General features: G+C 32.7%; 1 protein-coding gene across 9 annotated transcripts in view; it reads left to right on the plus strand.

Annotated features, from left to right (window-relative positions):
- The window catches only part of LOC123563802 (uncharacterized), a 46,034-nt gene that overhangs the window by 10,530 nt on the left and 13,965 nt on the right, over positions 1-21,539 (plus strand). For 7 of the 9 annotated variants that reach the window (XM_053536146.1, XM_053536167.1, XM_053536175.1 and 4 more), the window contains exons 2-9: positions 10,689-10,763; positions 11,195-11,245; positions 12,293-12,394; positions 13,603-13,716; positions 17,984-18,088; positions 19,050-19,103; positions 20,197-20,280; positions 20,533-20,634. In XM_053536146.1, coding sequence (XP_053392121.1) covers positions 10,689-10,763; positions 11,195-11,245; positions 12,293-12,394; positions 13,603-13,716; positions 17,984-18,088; positions 19,050-19,103; positions 20,197-20,280; positions 20,533-20,634 — 687 coding nt within the window. The remainder of the gene's footprint in view (positions 1-10,688; positions 10,764-11,194; positions 11,246-12,292; positions 12,395-13,602; positions 13,717-17,983; positions 18,089-19,049; positions 19,104-20,196; positions 20,281-20,532; positions 20,635-21,539) is intronic. The other 2 variants (XM_053536193.1, XM_053536195.1) reach the window with 2 other exon arrangements.

The following is a 21,539-nucleotide window of genomic DNA, read 5'->3' on the forward strand; positions in this document are numbered from 1 at the left end:
TTGCAGAATATAAATCTGAACTGGAAAAGGCAGCTTCACAAAGGGGTGATGATCATGACACAGCATTAGAAAACCTTAAAAAAAGCTCAATTCTAAAATAGAAAACTTTAAGAAACAACTTCGGATCTTGATTAGTAATGTCGACACACGTCACAATTTAAAGTACGCAGACCTAAGTAATCTTACAAAAATATTACAAGAAGATATAAATGAGTTTAATGATAAAATTAAAACAATAATAAATGATCTGGACTTTGTAGTTGAAATATCAGCTAAACAAGGAGAATCAACCACTGCTAATACCCAAGCAATTTCTACTAATGCAGAAAAAATTACCACTAATGCAGAAGAAATTAGAAAAGTAAAAAAATGTTTTTCTAAACACAATTAGCTAGAACAAAGAACACTGTTGACGGTTTATCTGCTTCTGAAGTTGCTACAACAAAACGACTTGATGATTTAGCTGAAGTAATTCTTGAACATGAAAATAAATTTGCAGATTATAAATCTGAACTGGAAACAGTAAGACGTGAAGTGTTTCTTTTTGAATATTATAATAGCAGACAACTTCATGTAAATCTTTATTATACTCGCGTTCGAATTCAGACATATGACATTGAAGATAAACAGTTACAACAAAAGGCATTAAATACCACAGATTTATTTGAATTATTTGGATTACGAGTTAATAAGATTACAGATTATAAAAGTTTTATTAAAACAAATCATATATATTTAGAAAATAATCATAAGGGTAGGGAAAGAGATGTTTTTTCAAATCCAACAAGGTGGGGATTACATAATCGAAATAAATATTGTCGTTAGCAACTCTGATAAAACATTTCCTTCGTTTAGTTTTGATTGGTGGGGCGATCACACAAATGGAATAGAGTATATAAAACCTGAGGTTAAAAATACAACATTGGTTTTAAGAAAAAAAAATAAAATTAATTTAAAAAAAGGAATGATGTTTACAATTGAGCCATTTGTTATTTTACCAGGACAATTTGAAGGTTCTGGTAAATTTATCATAAAACCAGGAAGTTATGTCAGATTCTATTTAGTTAATTAAAGTTTTAATTTAATTACTGTGTTTTTTATTTAATGGGAATATTCAATAATATAAACGAAAAAGTAAGTAAACTAGAAAAACAAATAATAAGAAAACCTCCATTGTTCTTAACATGTTATACCGAAGATACCGATAGTGGATTATTTCAATGGAAAACTGTAAATGCTAACAGAAACAGTGTTGACAAGGATACGCGGCGACGTCATTTTACGCATGGGGGTGGGGGAAATAAAATCACATGTACCAAAAAACCTAAGTCGGTGACCCCCCAGTTTTATTTGTCTGTTAGACTCAGTATACATTTTAAACATAGTTTATTGAAAAAAAATCAAAAAATTTAATTCAGGGATTTTGTAATATGCTGATTTAAAGCCGAAAAATGCTGCGAAACTGAACATCAATTTTTAGTCCAAAACGGCGATTTTCTTTCCATTTCTCAAATATTTGTTAGTGTAAAACAATGATTTTTACATCACCCTGAAGGAAAAATTAATTCTCGTCGAATAATGTATAATTTGAGAAAATTTGTTGGCTGGTGCCGTTGCAGTTTCCGTAACAGTTGCCAAGGATATGCGTCAACGTCAGTTTCAAAAAATGGCTTTGGTGGTCAACTTTGACGTCTCGTGTACAAAAACTGGTTGGCTCTATTGGTATAAAATAAACTGCATCTTGTTTAAAATATGGTCAATTTTACACATGCAAAATTTCAAGACGCTACTCGAAAGTTCGCAAAGTGTCGCGTTCTACCTTAAGTGAATAATTAATTGGTCTATTGTTTCTATTCCATTATTAGAAATTAGATTTTTATTACTCATTTATATAATGTATTTTCAATTTAAATTTCTTCCAATTCACTAAACGGAACCCAACTATTAATTTTTTCATTGTAACCTTTCCATTTTACTAAAGCTTGTTTTTTTCTTATAGTCTCGTCTAATAACTTAATCTATTCTAAAAACTTCTTGTGTGGTAGGTAAAAGTTCTTGTTCATAAAATGAACCTTGAATTATTTCGTCATTTAAATCTTTTATAGTGTATGTTCTGGGATTTGTATTATTAATTCCATGAATTATAAATATCTCCTCTGTTCAGTTTGGTGTATATCCTTTTTCAGAATGTCTTTTAGGTTTGCTTAAGCGAACTCGATCACCAATTTTAAATTTTGGTTTACTCTTTGGTATCTTTAAATTACCATATAAGTTAAAGTAAACAGTACCTTTATTTAAGTTTTTACTGGCTTTGGTTGGTGTCATTTTTATACTAGAGTGTTTTGTTTTGTTATATTTATCAACCATATCCTGCAAATTATCTAAATAAGTATAAGTATTTTTTGCTGTAAAATATTTCCACATTATTCTTTTTAAAGTTCTATTGAATCTTTCAGTTACTACAGCCTTACCTTCATTAAATGTATGGTACATGTTAATCTTATTTTTATTCAAAAATGATTCAAACTTTTTATTATAAAATTCTTTTCCTTCATCTACTCATAAATTTGTTGGTGTTCTGTCTTCAGAAATTATTTTTTCAAATGCTTCAGTAACAGATTCTCCAGTTTTATTCTTTAATGGAATAACCCAAGCATATTTACTGAATATATCAATAACGGTTAACAAGTACTTTACACCTTTATTATATTTTTAAAAGGCTTGCATATCAACTAAATCAGCAGACCAAGTATCATCAATATCATTAACAATCACTCTTCGTTTCCTAAATTTTCGTTTAATTGGTTTGTGTAATTCTTCTACTAATTCATCACTCCAGCGGTAGCTTGGTACAGTTATTTCGGGGGTGTACTCTACCCCATTTTCCTGTTTTTTGACTTTCGTTTTTGTCCAAAACCAAGTTTATATTTCGTTTTAATTGCAGGTTTTACAACTAAATGTTTTGCAATCTTTTCTCCAAATGTTTTTGATTTAGTGTTATTTAAGTTGGAAAGCATTTGTTTGTCACATGTACATTTTTTACACCGCTGTCGTAGCAAAAGTCATGGGTCTTACATACTGCGTCCAGTTCGTTGACAGGAGGTCCATTATCTAAAGGATTTCCTGGTCCACAATAGTTATATCCTGGAAGTGTTAAGCCTTTTTAGGTAATAAAGGTAACATTGCTTTATGGATATCTAAATTGCCTGCTTTCATAATACTTTTAACAATCTTTGATTTCGTTCTTCCACAAGATGAACAGGTAGCCATTATCATTTTTTCTCCCGTTTTTTGCTATAACATAATGGGGATTTATATTATCAGTAAATCTTCTTTCTTTCAAACAATATATTTTATTCTGTATACTCATCTATGTCATATGTATTTAAAACATTTTACTGGGTTTAAAACCTGTGTGGGTTTTAAATTGTCTGGTATTGGTCAGTTCAGACTGAGGATTAAAGGTTAAATAAGGTCAGACTGACTCTTCAACCTTACGTCCATCAAAGATTTTCAGGGTACAAATGCATTGAGTTAGTATTTTAAGACTGGCTGACTTTAGATTTTTTAAATTTGAATTGATCGGCATTAGGTTTTTTTTAAAAGAGGGTGAGGGGTCAAGTGAGGTCAGATTGGCTTAAAGTCGGTAGTTTCTAAACTATTCACAAGAATGTTGCTATGCCTTCTTGATGGTTCTAGTGTAAGATAGTCCATTGAAACTGATTCAAGAGAGTAAGTTGTAACAATGTTCACCAGTTTAAATTTAACGTTCATTTCTTTTAATGAATCATTCACAGTTTGAAAATTTTTCATTAATATCTATAATCTAAGTTCTATTCTCTAAGTTCTGGCCTATTAACAGAAGTACCCTATTTAAAATTTCATGACGGGTTCCAAAATTGTTTGTAACACTACGAATAAAACGAACTTTATGGAAAAATCAAGGACAATCTTTTCTAAAAATAATTGTTATACATTGTACACTGTTTATCAGTATCAAGGTAGGATATTCTCGAGCACAGTCGAAAACATTAACTGCTTAAGTTTATCATAACTAGTACCAATCTTCTTTGATATACAGCAACTATCAAATAACTGCTCTATAAGTCGGGCAAATTCAACATGGGTCTGGTCAGGCTCATTTCTGAAATTTCGAAATTTTTGTCTGTAACTCCCAGGAACAAGCTCTTAGCCATTCAAGATTTGTTCTACAGTCAGCTGTGTATAATATCTACGGGTTTTGCCAATTAGAAGACTCCAATTTTCTTTAGGCCATTTAAGATTTTCTGCTATATTTTTTAAAATGCATGAAATATTTGCCAACTTCTTTTTTCTTGAAAAGATAGACCTAAAATTATATGTTTGGTGACATCAAAATGGGAAGAACTTTGAGGTTCTGCACTTCTACTTGCCAATTCTAACTATTTCATTTCAAATTCTTATTGCATTCGTTCTTCTTTTTTCTCAAATTTTCTTTCTCTCTCCCTCTCTTTCTTCTCTATCTCTCTCCCTATTTCTTTTGTTTTTCATTTTTTCTTCTCTCTCCATTTCTCTTTCTTGAAATTCCAACTTTAATTTCATTTCTCTAAATTACAAATATGACATAGTTTCTACAACCAATGACTCAGCAGATGAATAAAAAATGTCTTAATTCATGAAATACTACACAACAATATTCTTAATTTCTTCAGAAATGTTATAATGCTCGGCAAGCAGAAGTAAATAAGATTTCTTAGCTAACTGGAACATCTCCTGGGATGTCTCAGTCACAAACTTATCAAAGTTAAAAGACATTGTGATAGCTGCTAGTAATAAAAAGAGCATTGAAACTCGAGGGTAAACGATTTGTACGAGGGGGCGTAGCCCCCGAGTATAAATCGTTTACCCGAGAGTTTTAATGTTCTTTCTGTTTTGTATCATAGCCATCCATATATGGTAGTTGTAGGCGTTCCACATTGCAATATACAGCAGTTCAGTGAGTTCTTAAAATCCTTGCTTTACAAATGTGTAAAGCCCAGGTTAAAAAAACCAATGCTAGAGCAGAAAATCAATAAAATACACTTTGCTGTCTACTGTTCCAGACACGCTGGCATACTTTCCTATCCAACAGTGCGGTAACTAGCGTGCGGGTATTAAATACCTGCACACTTAGTTACCGCACCTTGTACTCAGTGTATACGAGTTACCTGCTCCAAATTTGGTAAGAAAAACACCGAGCTATGATACAAGTATGTATAATGTACAAAAAAAAAGAAAAAAAAGAAAATTCAAGAAGTTTTCCTAAACAAAAAATCTGTAAAATGTAGCCAAAAAGTCTAAAAATATTAAATTCAAAAATATAGCAGTGAACGGTTGTTCCTGGTCGAGCCTCCAATTTCTGTTACGTAAGATTGTAACAATTTCTTGTAACAGTAGTTAAAAGTAACAGAAAGACAAACCAGCAACTATTAGCAATAACAAAATTTTATTAATGAACTAAAGTAACAATTCAAATACCTTCAAAAGTGTCAGAGAGCAGTAAAATCCAATAATATTTAAGATAGTCCAAATCCTGTCCAGGTCAAATTTAAATTCAGTCAGAATAAATTTCACAATATTTCACAACAGTTCAAAAGTAACTTAAGTATATCCAAAAATTATAATTCTTCTCTTCAAAATAGCTTTTAAAATCTACAAATTTTTAGTTGATATTAAGAAATACTGGAAAGTTTTCGTTAACATCTATAATCTAAGTTCTGGCCTATTGTCAGACAATACATATATCATAAGGGGTTCCAGAACTTAATGTAACACTAAAAATAATAAAAAAAACATTCTGGAAAAATCAAGGACAATCTTTTCTAAAAATAATTGTTATACACTGTTTATCAGTTTCAAGGTAGGATATTCTGAAACACAGTTTATAACAACATATTTAAATCATGTCTTAAAACTAGATCAGTAAACATTGACTAATCAAGAAAATTTAAAGATGAAGGAATATCATATACATAACATAATCACACCTGTTTTTTTCTGTTGCCTCTAGTATATTTATCTGACTTCTATGTAAGGTGGTGATATGATACTCTTACATATAGTTTTCTCTGTGTTGTCATCTATTTTCATGGTTTCATTTCCAGTGTTTAACCTTTCATAAGGATATCGTTTCATCGTATCAAAATCTATGTTGCGTAAGATTGGTCTATTACAAGATATCTAAATCGTATTCGTCTAATGTGGAATCACATCGTTGCCCGTTGTGTCTAACTTGTCTGTTGTTAATTTGTAAATAAGCGGATTGTTATAGACCTGTCAATACCGTAAAATGGCTCAATGTAAGGTAGTATTCGAATTTCTCAGTAACAGCCCATTTATGTGAAAAAAAATCCAATTTGTTTGCGGAGTAATTTCTTTCTGATTCCGTGAGAGATCAACTGGTATACGCAACCACTTGTCTGCCATGATATAAGACGGCTCCTAAGGATAATGAAGACGCGTTCGTGTGTAACTCGAATTATTTCGTGAGGTCAGGAAAGGTATAGGCGGTTACGTTAATGTCTTCTTCTTCTTCTTTTTCAAGTCCTTAAATATTTTTGCTGTTCAGTACTGGTCCATATACATTCTTTCTGGGTTTTTTTGAGCGTTTTTTGTTGAAGTTCCAGGTATCAGGTCTGTAAGAGGTTTTGTAATTCTAGAGAAGTCACGAATAAATCTGCGATAATTTCCTGCGAAGGAAATAAAGGATTTCAATTCATCAGCATTTCTTGGAGTTGTTCATCTTTTCTATAATTGAAGGATCTGTAGCTATGCCACATTTGCTAATGACCTTTCCTAAGAATTTCACTTTTTCTTGTATGAAGTAACATTTTCCAGGAGACAGCTTAAGTTAAAAAGCTAAAACTCTATCTGATGTAACATTTCTACATATTGTACAATTTCTTGAAAGGCATTCAAGCATTGTTTTATTTTTATGCTAAACTTTCTATCAGTGCATCATTACATTTACATTACATTTATAAAATGATTGTCAGTGTAAGCCATGAGAATAATGTGTATGTTGTGTACCGAATACAGAGTTTTAAACAATGTAGATCATATTTTGTTTGCCTGATCATTTGTTCGGAAAAGGACCTATTTAGTTTTCCTTTCAATTTTGATCAATGTTATGTTTGCTTCCGTTTATTAGTCGACCAATAGTTGTTCCCCTTAGATTTTTGAGTAGGTAAAGTCTATAATCGATGTCTTTATACCATAGTTTATGGTTTTTGGAGAGAGAACATCTAGATGATAATGCATAGACGTAAGTGATATAAGTCATGCACATTACAACGTTGCAGAAAAATTAAGTGTGAATAATATGAATTATTACATACCTTAAATTATTTTCCATTTAGTTTCAATGGACCACGATCGTGCAATATTTTTCCATATTGAACGCTTTCATATCAGACGTGGAATGTTTTCTTAACGTTGTAATGGAAATAATCGCGTGACGTCCATAGCGTTCACGCGCACGTTGCGACAACAAGCTGACGTTTAAATTATGCACTGAAAACCAAAATGACTATTCCAGATTTCTCAGGTTGGGGAATGAATAATACAAACGAACATGCGAATATGCGACTATGCAATGATATGTCTACCATATCTACCAATGAGTTTATCATCCTTTGTTAAGCTGCTCCTTTACTATTATTGTCCTAATGCTTACGTTACATCATAGCATTGTATGTTGGGCAACACAATATATACTTGCAAAATAAATGTTTAGTTTCAGAGCATAGCAATTAAGTGCAAATCAATGTTACAGTGCATACTTTTGCAAATATACACCTTTAGTGTATATATATTTTTACTAAAGTAAGAATATATTAAATCTTCAGCATAATGTTACGTTATATAACTTATATGACATTTTGGATTTTTACATACCTGCACAGTTGTACACTAAATTTTCTAAATTCCAAGTTCAATAGTATTTCAAATAACAGAGAAATATTACAATTAACAATTATATCAATTGAACAAAGTACAAAATTATTTGCTAGTTTTCAAGGTTGCCTTGTAATCACAGGCAAAGTACAAATTGTAGTACATGCAATTTAACCTAATGCACTATATACCCCGAGATCAAATATCATACAGGACTACATACCTGTTCATTCACTAATGATAAGAGTCTTGGTATATTACAATACTCCACTGATATATTACGTTCCCGTGCGGATAAGTATTTAATTATCTCTGCTATTTGGACGTTATTGTAAAAACATGCTTATCAAAATTAATACTTTTTCATTGAATGATGACTAGTTGTGTTATATTCAAGAAGCATGTAATGACATTTCTGTACATGTTTTACAAACATTCTCCAAGACCATTATAACACGTGTTGCAAGATCAATCAACTGTCATGATGACAATTCTTTTTATATCTAATTTCATCTGAATTTAGATTTTTACGCAACCAGATGTGACTATAAACTCCTCCTCCGAAAGAACTAAGTATTTACCGGGTCTTCATTATTTATGAAAGTAATCAAGACAAATCGGGTTCGAACTAGTACAATATTGATTTTGATATCTGTCAGCTTGTTTGTGCGTTAATGAAGTACGAACCGTACTTTCAGTTATAGGTGAAGTAAGATAAAATGAGGTACAAACATCAAGCTCTGCTTGTTGCGTTAGTCGAACAGTAAAACGCTCTTAAAGGCGTATGCTAGAGTTTCACCATTTTTTTCCAATAACAGATTTTGTTCATATTCCATATTGTTAGTTCATTCTATAAGTAACCTAAAAATAAAAAGAAATATGGTGGTCACTGTCTTCGTTTTCATATCATTTCAGGTTAAAATACATGACTAGGGTAAAAGTGTTTCCTGTAATCTAGAGCGTGTCTGCCATAGCATATAACATCAAGGAATCAAATAAATGATTCATAAAGTATAACTAATAGTCAAATCTTATAAGACATGATTATTTCTCTTCAAAACAAAAAGAAATTTTAATGTAATTCAAGAAATAGTTACATGACACTTGTTTGTTGTTGTTTTCGAAGTCAAAAAAAGCACATAATTATAAAATATTGTACATTACCTTCAGCAGTTAATATTTCCAAATCTACATAAAGGAATTTGATTAAACTTGCAAGGACAGCAGAATATAATATTTATTTTAAAAATATACGAAAAAAAAATAAAATGGGTGGTCACCGAATTAGAGTTTTCACAATTTCATTTTGAAATATTGCCCTTTTATGATGCTGGTTTATGATCTTCATGCCATAATAAAAACCGTTAAAAATAAAAAAAAAATGTCATAAAAGTCTGGCCAGACTCAAATAAATTAGACATAAATATCTATAAAGAAACGTTAAATGAGTTAACTGTAACTCATAATTTTAAATAAGAGATTTTTATGATGTGAACATATGCAAGGAGATATCTACCCCGACACCGATTTCAGTACACCTCGAACTGCCGATGATACCAAAATGTCAGAAACAAAACACAAAATATACGTTGAAAAATGTCAGCGTGACAATTTTATGCTTTAATATCAACACAAATTCAATATCAGACCCGTAAACTTTATAAATACTTTGAAAAATTCATATATACTACAAGGAAACGGTCAAAACAGACTTCGTTGGGGGTTTCCTTAAAGAAAGATGCAGAATAAGCTTGGACGTTACGGGACTGAGACAGTCAAATGTTATCACGCTGTACCGAAACATACATCCTATATTATGGACTAGTTTTGATCTAGCGTTATAAATAAACTAGGCGATTGTCCGAATATCCAAAACCATGCAAATTTACCGGAAATGGTGCGTTGTTCGATTTCTGTATCGTGAAATTTTTATCTTGCGTACGCTTTCTTTGGGGACTTCCTTACAGAAATACTCAGAATAAGCTTGGACGTGACGGCACAGTATCAGTTAAAAGTTATCACGCTGTCCTAAAACATACATTCTATCATTTGGACTTATTTTGATCAAGCGTTAGAAATAAACGCGCCAATTTTCCGATTATCCGAAACCGAGAAACCTTACCGGAAACGGTGTCGTAATCGGTGCGTCATGCGATCTCTGCCTCGTGAAAATTTTATCTAGCATACGCCTATAATTGCTCTAGGTTAGAGACCACCAATTGTTTTCCCATAGACTTACATTGTAACATTTTGGCGTGTACGGCCTTCCATACATCGAAACATGTATATCTAATTACAAGTTTTTCAAGAACTATCTTAGTTCTACCAAAATATCGGACGAAAAACATATGAATAGTGATACTTTGTTTAAGTAATTTTCGTGTGAATGAGATGACCCCCTGTTTATGTCATTGGCATGGCGGGAGAAATTCGTTTGATAAAACTTTTTTTCAATACACATAAAATATAGCAAATTTTGTCAAAATGTATAATTAAAATACTGTAAATGCAGCGAAAAAATATCAATTTTGAAAAAATAATCACTTCCTGGGTTTGTTTACATGACTGACCAATCAAAACGCACTGACGTTACCTTATTCCCAGGTATACACTTACCTCATTCCCAGTAAGTTCCCTGTACTTTTTTGAATTGGTGGTCTCTGACCTATATGTTACTCAATTGATTTAATATTTCAGAAAAAAAGTTCGTTATAGGTACTGAATGACGGTCTCTGAAATTTTCATGTTGTGATTTTAGCATATCTTATTATCAGTCTTTTTCAGGTACAATGGCAAATTATAAAACGAAGTCGGTAATAAACGAAATGAAAGCAGATGAAATATTTCAGGTAAGATGATATCGTATTAAAAGTTCGTAAACGTTCTGTAGTTTTACGAAAGTTAATTTAATGTAACAGGCGACATAAACCTGTAAATCAATATTAAGACAAGATCAAATGTTATCTATGTTTTGATTAAGTAATTAAAGTTGTTATTGCACAAACAAAGGAAAGAAATAAGTATAACATGAAAGCATATAACAGAAGTGGATCAAGTATTTTTGACTTGTAAAGTCAGTTGTTTTATTAAATAACCGACCCGTTTTTTTTTCAAGTTTTAATTTTCTATAATGTTTATTTTATATGATGTGAAACAATTAATATTTAAAAATAAAACAAAAAGAAACAACAAAACAATAAGACCGTAAAGTTGGAAAGAAAAGCATTGTTAATACATGTATATTTTTTGCAATTTCGAAACTCTTTTGTTGTAATTTCAGTTACATTTACAATGTGAAAGTGATCAAGATACAAAGAGTGAAGACAACGAGGTTTGCCAATACAAGAACTTTCTTTTTCGTATGGTGCAATATCAGCTGTCAAAAGACATACACTCGGCATAAAGTTTTAAAGAGTGTTTAATATCATCAACTTTTGTGACCTGCCAATAACTGTTCTTTTGTGTTTAAAATGTTGCCAAAGTTTCATACAATAAACGTCATTACAATAGACATCGAACAAATAGTTAAAATTACACATTTGTAACCATTTTCGTGAATTTTCTTCTCAGGGAAATGTATAAAATACGTTTTCATTGTTGCTGATAGAAACGTAGACATAAATAAATTAATTAAATTCAACCGTCAGTCTAAATATAAGCAAATTATTAAATTGGCATTTTGAAAAATGTAATGTTTTTTAACAAACGTTTACTCCTTTTTTGCATACAGTATTTACCGTAAAAAGTAAGCACAAGATGTGTATTTAAAATTCTAAAAGTAATCATATATACATAGAATGTTCGTTGTTTATATTATACCGTTTTCATGTAAAAATTATTTACCTTTCTTAAGCTCTTTGTCGTAACTTGGGTCGCCCGGAACAAGTAAATCCTGTTTCGGGCAAGCCAAAGTTTCCAAGTGTTCTGTAGATTATGGTTTTATAGAATCGTAGGAATAACCATTCGTAACAAATAACTATATTGTAGTATTTACATTTCTGTTAATATGTTGAATTTACGTGTACTCGGCCAGCTGAAACAGACGATGGCCAGAAGGCTAGTCAGACTGAACAAAACACTTTCATAAGAACTGACGTGATCAAGTTTGAATCTGTTAAGGACTCAAGTGAAGACCAAATAAATAACCCTTTAATTGTTTTTTGTATATATAAAGAAAAAGTCACAACTGTCAGAATGTTCCCATAAAAGTGACTCTGAAAGGCTTTTTTGCTAGCAGTTTTCTTTTTGTTATTACAATGTTAGTAGCCTCCTTAAGAACAATGAACATACATATTCATATGTAGAATGTTATCTTACTTTAATAATGAACAGTATTTTGAGGATATTCTACATGTTATCTTGTTGGTTGCTGTTTTAGGTAGCACTTTCAAACAATCAAACGACAACTGCTTTAGCCGTAGGATTACAGAGCTTGATGCTACATGGAGGTAAAAACGCCAAGTATATATATGGAGGACAGGTACTTATTGGTTGTATTTTTGTTCTTTAATAAGCATTCAGAATTTGAATACATCATATACTGACTGTATAATAACAATAACACCACCACCAACATTTCAAATACAAAACTGTTACGAGGACTTGCAAATGAAAAATGAAACTAACTATTTTTATTTTATGACAAATATTTGCCAATAAACAATCTTTATAATTTCATAATTATTGTTATATTGTTATTATGCATATTGTCATACCAAATGACAAGAATTAAACATTTTTGTAACTGAACATATGATTCAAATAAACGAACAAAAATATATTTGGAAACCTTTCATCACAGACATCTCTCTCAGTTATCAGATTTTGCCGAGTAGAGATTTATGAAATTTCAAAGCCAATCGAAGATCGAAAGGTTATGGTCATTTATATCTTGTACTCATTGTGTTTATGGTTGCAATGGCCATAAAGGCGCAACATTGCACATATTCGTTCATGATCGCAATAACTATAAGTGTCTATGTCTGTGATCGCTTTGATAATAGACGCACATGAAAATAAACGCATATGATCGCTAATCATCCTGTTTATGGTCGCAACAGCCACAAATGCGCAGCATTACACATATTTGTTCATGATAGCAATAACCGTAAACTTACATGTCTATGATTGCTATAATCATAGACGCACTAACTGTTATATATGTTTATGATCACAATATACCATAAACGCATCTGCCAACCACCTAGCATAGCTGATCGAGAGAACCCTGGCCTCTAATTGCTACTATTGAATTTGAAGATGCTAGACAGACTTTCCTCCCCACTCCAGTTACTCACCGAGATCAGGGGAAGTAATCAATCCAAGCCCTAAAAGAAAAAATACCGCCTAAATGATATCCCTTGCTTTACGAGACTAACCTTAAACTATGGGACAAATGACCATTCGACCAACAGTTGACTAGAATTTTCCGCCACAGCAAACTGTCCTTAAACTATTGTCACAGTGACATTTTCATATCATAATTTACCTTCCTTAAGCATTTTTACTGTTACTGCATTCTCCGTGGCAAATGGGTTGCCCAAAGTAACACCTGTTTCGGGCAAGCCAAAGTTTCCAAGTGTCTGTAGATTATGGTTTTATAGAATCGCACGGAATAACCATTCGTAACAAATATCTATATTGTAGTATTTACATTTCTGTTAATATGTTGAATTTACGCGTACTCAGCTAGCTGAAACAGACGATGATCGGAAGGCAATGGCTAGTCAGACTGAACAAAACACTTTCACAAAAACTGACGGGATCAAGTTTGAATCTGTTAAGGACTCAAGTGAAGACCAAGTAAGTAACGCATTCAATTGTTTTACGTATATATATAAAGAAAAAGTCACAACTGTCAGAATGTTCCCATAAAAGTGCCTCTGAAAGGCTTTTTTGCTAGCAGTTTTCTTTTTGAACAATTATACATGAAGGTGAGCATTTTGAATGTGATTCTGGCTTTGATGGGTAGCCAGTGAAGATCATAGAGCGCTTGCTTGGAGCTGTCATATTTTCTTCGATTTAGGACAAGTTTTGCACACATGTTCTGAATTCCTTGCATTTTGTTTACCTCGCTTTGAGCAATACCATAAAGAGAATGACATTGCAATAATCTAAATGGGATATCACCAATGACAGCACAAGAGTTTCGGCAGCCTCTTTGGTAAGATATTTTCGGATACTTTTTATTCTGAAGTAGTTGAGCATTGCTGTTCTACTTTTTCGTTTTACATGCTCTTTTAGATACAAGTTTTTATCCAGGTATGTACCTAGATATCGAATACAGCTCACTGATTTCACTTCATCACCTACAATGAATATTTTCTCAGTTGCACACTTCGAGAGTTGTTGCCTACTACCACACATGTTGAACTCGGTTTAGGAAGTGTTCATTTTGAGCTTATTTTCATTCATCCAGTTGTTGATTGTTATTGCACATTGTTCAAGTTCTTGTATTTCCTGGGATTCGACTGTTGGAGATGATGGTTTAAAGCGTTTATAAGCAGTGTGGTCATCCGCAAAGCCGTAGTCTGAAATCGATGACGGAATAACATCAAACAGTATCCCCGCATACCAGTATGTCAACGAGAATGTCATGGTCTACAGTATCAAAGGCGGCACTGAGATCGATGGCAGTTAGAGCTGTAACTTCTTTCTTCTCCATAGCATCAAGTAAATCATTTACTAGACGTAACAATGCTGATTCGCAAGAATGTTTTATCCTGTAAGCAGATTGGTTTTGGGTAGAAAATGGTTACTAAAAGGCCTGTAGTTTGCGAATTCAAGTTCGAGTCCCACTTTCTTCAACAAAGGTCTTACAATGGCCTGTTTCCATTTTGTTGGAAAGATGCCGCCATGCAACGACAAATTTACCAATTTGGTAATAACAGGTAATAGTTTATCTAAGTGCAATTTTAACACTTTTGTTGGTAGAATATCAAGTTCACATGATTTCGTATGTAGTTGGTTTATAAGTTTTTTAACTTCTTCCTCATTCAGATCTTTAAGACTGTCAAAACAAGGAATATCTTTTTCGCATGGTTAAAAATTATCGAAATGTTTCAACGATTCTCGAATCTTTTCGATTTTGTACATGAAATGATCTGCAAATTTCTCTGCCAGTGTGCTGTCATGTCTAGTTGGCATAGGGTTCTCAGAGCTGGTGCCAGTTGTATCAGATACAAATCTATAAAGCTTTTTCGAGTCACCTTTGGCATTTAGAACTTTTTCACACAGAGATGATCTTTCCTCACGTTTGATTTTTTTTTCTTAGTTTTTACGTGCTGTTTTAAAGGCTTCATACAGATGTGATTGTCTATCTTGCTTCTACAAACATCATACACTGACGGTATACAACAATAACACCATCCAAAACATTTCAAATAAAAATAATGATACGCGAATTTGCAAAAGGAAAATGACTTGTTTCTTTAAAAAAAAAACACCAGACACTAGCTCTGTTTATATTGGCAATCTTTGTATTGCATTTATAAAAGATTGTTTAACTGCAGTAGTTTGACCGATATGCAATTTAGAAATATTTGTAAACACAAGATGTTATCAATAGGAATAATAGGGGAATAATCGGCACTTTTGCTATAGTTATGCAGAGTCAATTTTATATCGCTATACTTTCAAACGCATGATTATCCATTTGATAATAAATGTTGAGGTACATGTACATCATGATAGTTTGACTTTCGTATTGACTTTTTAGTATTATACCGTGCCTGTAAATTACCAAATGAAAATATAGAACAGCAAGGTTTTCCTTTGTATATGAGGTGTGCGTGCGTGCATGTTCGAAGACGTATGATCTGTGTTTTTTCGTTACTTATTTTCAATTTCTTATGCGTTACAATTACTCTAAAATACCATTCTGCACCACTTAAATCTGGACGGCTAAGTTGTATTAATAGCTGACTGATCTTGTTTTTTCTGGGTTTCTTTAAATAATTAAGAGAATTATTAAAGCTCTTCCAAAGTCGTCAATTCTGGATTCTCAATATACAACAGAGTACCGGAGCTGTGTAGACATTCATCTGGAATTTGCTTTCCTAGAATTGATACTTTATATAATCCAAAGTCTGTTTACTAGATGTATGGAAAGATGGAGCACAAAATGTTAGGAAACTGACTCGTGGCACAGTTTTGTCCACACACTGTCCAAAAAGTATTACAACTTTTTCTATTTAAAAGGTTCACCAAGAGGTATTTAGGTTCTTGCACAACTATGTTTCCCCCTGAATTTAGCAGTTTAACTCGCAATGCCCATTAGTTCTGCCTAATTAGAGTATAGCCTCATCAGAAAAAAACGTTATTCGTTAACCGATTGCAACTTCTTAAACAGCCACCAGAAACTTGCACTTATGCAGTTTTGAACTGGTGAGCCTCCCGCTTTCATAGCCTTGGGTAATGTATAATCACCCCATGGATATGGTGCCTGCTTTTTAATTTTGTCTTTTGACAGTTCCTGTGATACGCAGGCTCCATAACCTCAGATCCCCTTCCTAAATTCCAGTTTGTTTAGTTCTGCCCATTGTTTTCTCGTTTGGGGCAAACCCATTATTTTATCTGGGTACCAAACGCCGCTCTGCATGGAATTACACGCCTCAACACGTGTATCATTGAAGGTTCCATGTTCACCGCCGTTTGAATACATCTGCGGATGTCTCTAAATTGCTTTTTGTACTTTTAGCATGTGTAAATGTTGAGTTCTGCTCAACCCGGGGCTAGAGGGCGTGGACGGTAGCATGCATTTCCACTACCGTCCATGAACAGGCATAACCAAACCGAGCCTGCAACATTTTCGTTTTTGCCGTATTGAGCGACCTGTGAAGTTTCCACTATTTCTATTGTATTTTACCGAAACTAAATAGCTGGAAAAGAATACGATTAAAAGTATCAAGAAAAACTCGTAACCTGTCTGACTTGTTTATTTTGCCAATAGATTAACTTCAAATACCCAAACAATTCTCACATTTGTTTTGAGCGGAAAGCGTATTATAAAATAAATTCTCGAATCAAAGGACATGTATCTTAAAGTGTAAAGAAAATCAAATTAGCCTCGCACTTATTTCAAAATTCTCTTGCATGCTTCACATAGATTTAAATTCCTTCATGTTCAGTGATATGTTGACCACCTCTCAAACTAACGAATTGATGTCAAAATAGACACTGTTTTGGGAAAAACATCCCAATTTATATGAAGATCTAAACAGGGTTAGAATAGCTACATTTTACATGATTCATTTTCCCAAGTATAACCCTGATTACAGAACAAATATTGCCTCCAAATTGCAAGAAGATATATGACTAATGTAACTAAATCATTATGAATGTCAGGTACTCCGTTTTAAATTTCAACAGATAGCAAACAATGCATTAAGAAAGTTTAGGTACTATCTTTAATTACCATAAATGTGCCGCAGTACAAAATATAGCTTTTTTTGTCTGATCACATGTTGTTGTCCAGTCCAATAACAAATGAAATTTCACATCCCATCATTAATCAAATCCATTTTCTCATCTGTGCCAACTCGTTTAACTCTAGCATTTGTATTTCAACCGTTCTACAACAATTAGATATATTTAGCTTTTATACATGTAAAACAATTTTCCATCACCTGTGGCCTTTCAAAAAAAGTGACAGATAAACATTTGTTTGTAACAGACTAATACTAATTTTATGATCAGTTCTATAAGCATACGCAAGCGAATATGAGGAGTTACGGGAGGAATGTTTTGAACGAAGAAAAGCATAGTTAAATTTTGAATTTAGCTTCATAATACCACAGTCACACATACGGCGCGGATAGCTACGTTTAGCTACGGATAGAAACGTAGTAATCCGTATCGATCCGTACCTGAGCCGTACGGACTGGTACGGATTGATACGGGTTACTACTTTAAGGTACGGCTCAGGTACGGATCGATACGGATTACTACGTTTCTATTCGTGGCTAGACGTAGCTATCCGCGCCGTATGTGTGACTGGGGTATTAATTTGAAAATATATAAACAGATTTTTACTTAATCTCTCATATGATGTTGTTTATATTCATTTCAGTCTCCACAATCGTACGATTCATCTGCTTATCCGACTGGGAGTCATAGTATGTTGATACCAGGAGAAGAGAAAAATGAATATGTTTGTGATCAGTTAATAGAACAGGTACGTATCAAATTCAAATTCAGGTTTCTACTTCAAGCAAACTTAAAAAGTCAATATGTAGATGCAACGACTTTAAAATTTACAGTTTGCTGAATTGTTAGCAGTGTCACCATGGTTTATCACAGATCAGTAGAGTGGCGTGTATCAGCAATCTAAGAACTTAAAATCTAGGAACATACTTTCTCAATTTGCTTTCAAATGTTGAATTTCGCTGAATATTTAGAGTTCAAGTCTGAAAACCGTACTGAATGTATTGGCTTTATTGTTACACATTTTATACCCTTTTTAACTTACCCTTCCGCTGCCAAACACCCGTTTTTGTTATTTACACTGTATTTGCCTTGGAATTTTCTGGAAATCATGTATTATGACGGAATAGTATAAAGGCTTTATTGTTCAAAGAAAGTATACAAAACCTATATTTTTGAAAAAAAGAAGAATAAGAATACATACAGATGAACAGATTTATTCTCCTCAAAATCTTGGTTTAGTTTGGAATACGCAGACTTAGATGTGGTACGGGTATACCCGTCATTTAGACAGCGAATGTGGTATATGGGGAAGAATCACCGTAAACAGTTATCAATTTTTACAAAATCTGCTTGGCTTTTAGATCTATATTCGGAAAACAATGTATATGAAGGACCTTATTTGACGTTAAGACGGAATATTGCAGTTGTTTTGTCTGCTTGGCTCTGCAGTTGAATTTCCTGTGTAAAGTATTCTAAAATGAACAGCAAACACTAATGGAAAAAATATTTTAGTATGATTGGTTGCTCTGGGATAAATTTATGTGACGTCATTTGCATTGTTTAAGGTTTGAATGTCGGGAAATTCCAAGACGGGTAAAACCGTCTTGTAGGCAAATACGCTGACGTAGAAGTGAGACGGGCTTAACCGTCTTGTAGGCAGCGTGAAGGCTAGTATTACAGTTAAACTTATCGTGGAATTTTCTTTACAGAGCCTACCCGAAAAAAAGAAGTCAGTGTATGGAAATAACAAACGTGGTGGACAGGTACCTATGCATTTAATTTAAAGTCACCCCTACCCCAGAGACGAAGACATCGCAGGCACTAATGCTTTAACTTTATGTCTCTCACACATTTTTGTGTAGTCAACGTCTCCATCCAGTAAAAATGAAACTTGATATACCATTACCATGAAATGAATGGACATGCTTGCATTGTCAGGACTTTCATGTCCGATACATTTTTCATGGGCTATGACCTTTGTTTTGGACTAAGACATATAATATCTATAAATAACATTAAGTACTCAACCCCTACAGTGTTTATCCAACTGAAATAGAGCTTCGTGTAAATCATCAACATGAAATGGATATGGGTACATTATCTGGACTTCCCCTTCCGATATTTGGAACCATTGTTCCTTTGGATTAGAATAGTATTAGATATTTGAACTACATCATTGTGAACATTTTTATCAACGCCACATTACCTTTCCTCCCAAATGAAATGATACTTTGCATACGTCATCAGCCTGAAGTGGTCATGTGTATGTTAAAAGGACTTTTATGATTGGCTTTATATTCTGATATCGATATATTGCAGCTACATCAAACCATGTGTAATATAAGCTTCCTACAATTTCAATCAAATTAAAATGAAACCTGGTGTAAATCATCAACATTGAGTGGACATGCGCATATTTATTGGATTTTAATATCCAGTTACCTGGGAAGGGGTCGGAAAAATTCGGACTTTAAGCTCTGTCTGAAGAAAATACCACTCAATATTTTTCAAAAATTCTTTTAATTCTTCTTCAAAGTATTTACCACCTACGTGTATACACTTTCGCCATCTTTAAGATTGCTTCTATATTTCATCTGCAAACTATGAAGTAGACTTGATGAGGTACAATATAAGACCAAAATGTTAAGTGAAAATTCCAAAAGTAATTGTATATAAAATCTTTGTTGTTAAAACGATCACGTTTTTGTTTTACCAAAGGTAATTTTAACACTATCATACAATGATTTAACAATGATTTAACTTAAGCATTTTTATATATAGTGTTCTGTAGATAACAGTTGTTTGTTATTTTATGAATTTTTACATTAATGCTATGATGATTTTTTATGATCTCAGCACGCTCCAACAGACGAAAGCAATACTTTTATATCGACTGATGGAACCAGTCTTGAATCTGTTAAGGACTCCGACGGAGAACAAGTAAGTAACAAATTTAATTGCTTGACGGAAACTTAAAAAGAAAAGAACAACACATTTTAGAATTTTCCCACAGTGTCTAAAAGTTTTGTTTTCCAGCAGTTTTGTTTTCGATATGCTAATAGTAAAGTCGCTTTTAGAACAATAAAATTACATATCTTAATTTAGTACAATTATCACAATTTAATAATAGATATAATCAGTATTTTGGGGATATCCTACATATCTTACATATCCTTTTGGTTGTTGTTTTAGCTAGAACATACACATAATCAAAAGAAAACAGCTTTAGCAATAGGATCACACAGCTTGATGCTGCGTGGAGAAAGAAAAGCCAAGTATATGTATGGGGAACAGGTATTTATTTGTGAAATTCAATGCCTTATATTTTGTAAAAAAAAAATGTTTCGTTTCAATATATAAACCTATTGACATGTTTAAACACTATCTTCGATTAATGAAAAGATAACACCAAAATTTCTCAGTGACGTATATGTAAACAAAAGATAAGAGTGACTATTTAGAACATTACATAATGTGTAATAACAATAACACCACCAACGATATTTGAAATAAACAACTGGTGCTCATAATGCTTATCTTAAGATTGTAAGATTAAAGCAAAGCATAGTGTTGTAAATTCATTAATTTTGACAGACTTCGCTTTTCTGAGAATTTGCAAAAGAAAAAAAGACTTGCATATTTAAACTCTTAAACGAATGTGACTTTTTGACTAAGTGCCATCAAGACAATCTCAAACAAAAAATGCCAAACGTATACTTAAAAGTGAATGGCGTTGATGTTACTTTCCATATTGATACAGGATTCCGAAGGAGTTTTAATATTCGACGAATCTTTAGTCGACAAAATGAAACCAAGGGCTAAAATAGAAAACAATAACAAAGTTTAAACCAAAGCATATGCATTCGGTCAAAACAAACCGTTATCAATAGATTGAATAGAAGCTGGATGTGTCATAGAATCGGGTCCTAAATTCACAACAACGGACTTTCATGTCGTTAACGGGACATCGGCAAAATTGATAATTAATCATGTAAATTGCGTGACTAATGTGATTGTTGTACATGTTTTAAATAGTCAGGTCGTAATAAAATTTGCAACATACAAAAAGTGCTATTCTATTGAGAATTGTTAAAAAAGACAGGGATTAATAAAACCTGCAAAGTATAAAAGTTTTATTCTGTTGAAAAGTGTTATTATATAATATAAGGCCAGGTTATGATAAACCTACAAAGTACAAA

The sequence above is a fragment of the Mercenaria mercenaria genome, chromosome 2 (genome assembly GCF_021730395.1).
Source record: "Mercenaria mercenaria strain notata chromosome 2, MADL_Memer_1, whole genome shotgun sequence".
Taxonomy (NCBI): domain Eukaryota; kingdom Metazoa; phylum Mollusca; class Bivalvia; order Venerida; family Veneridae; genus Mercenaria; species Mercenaria mercenaria.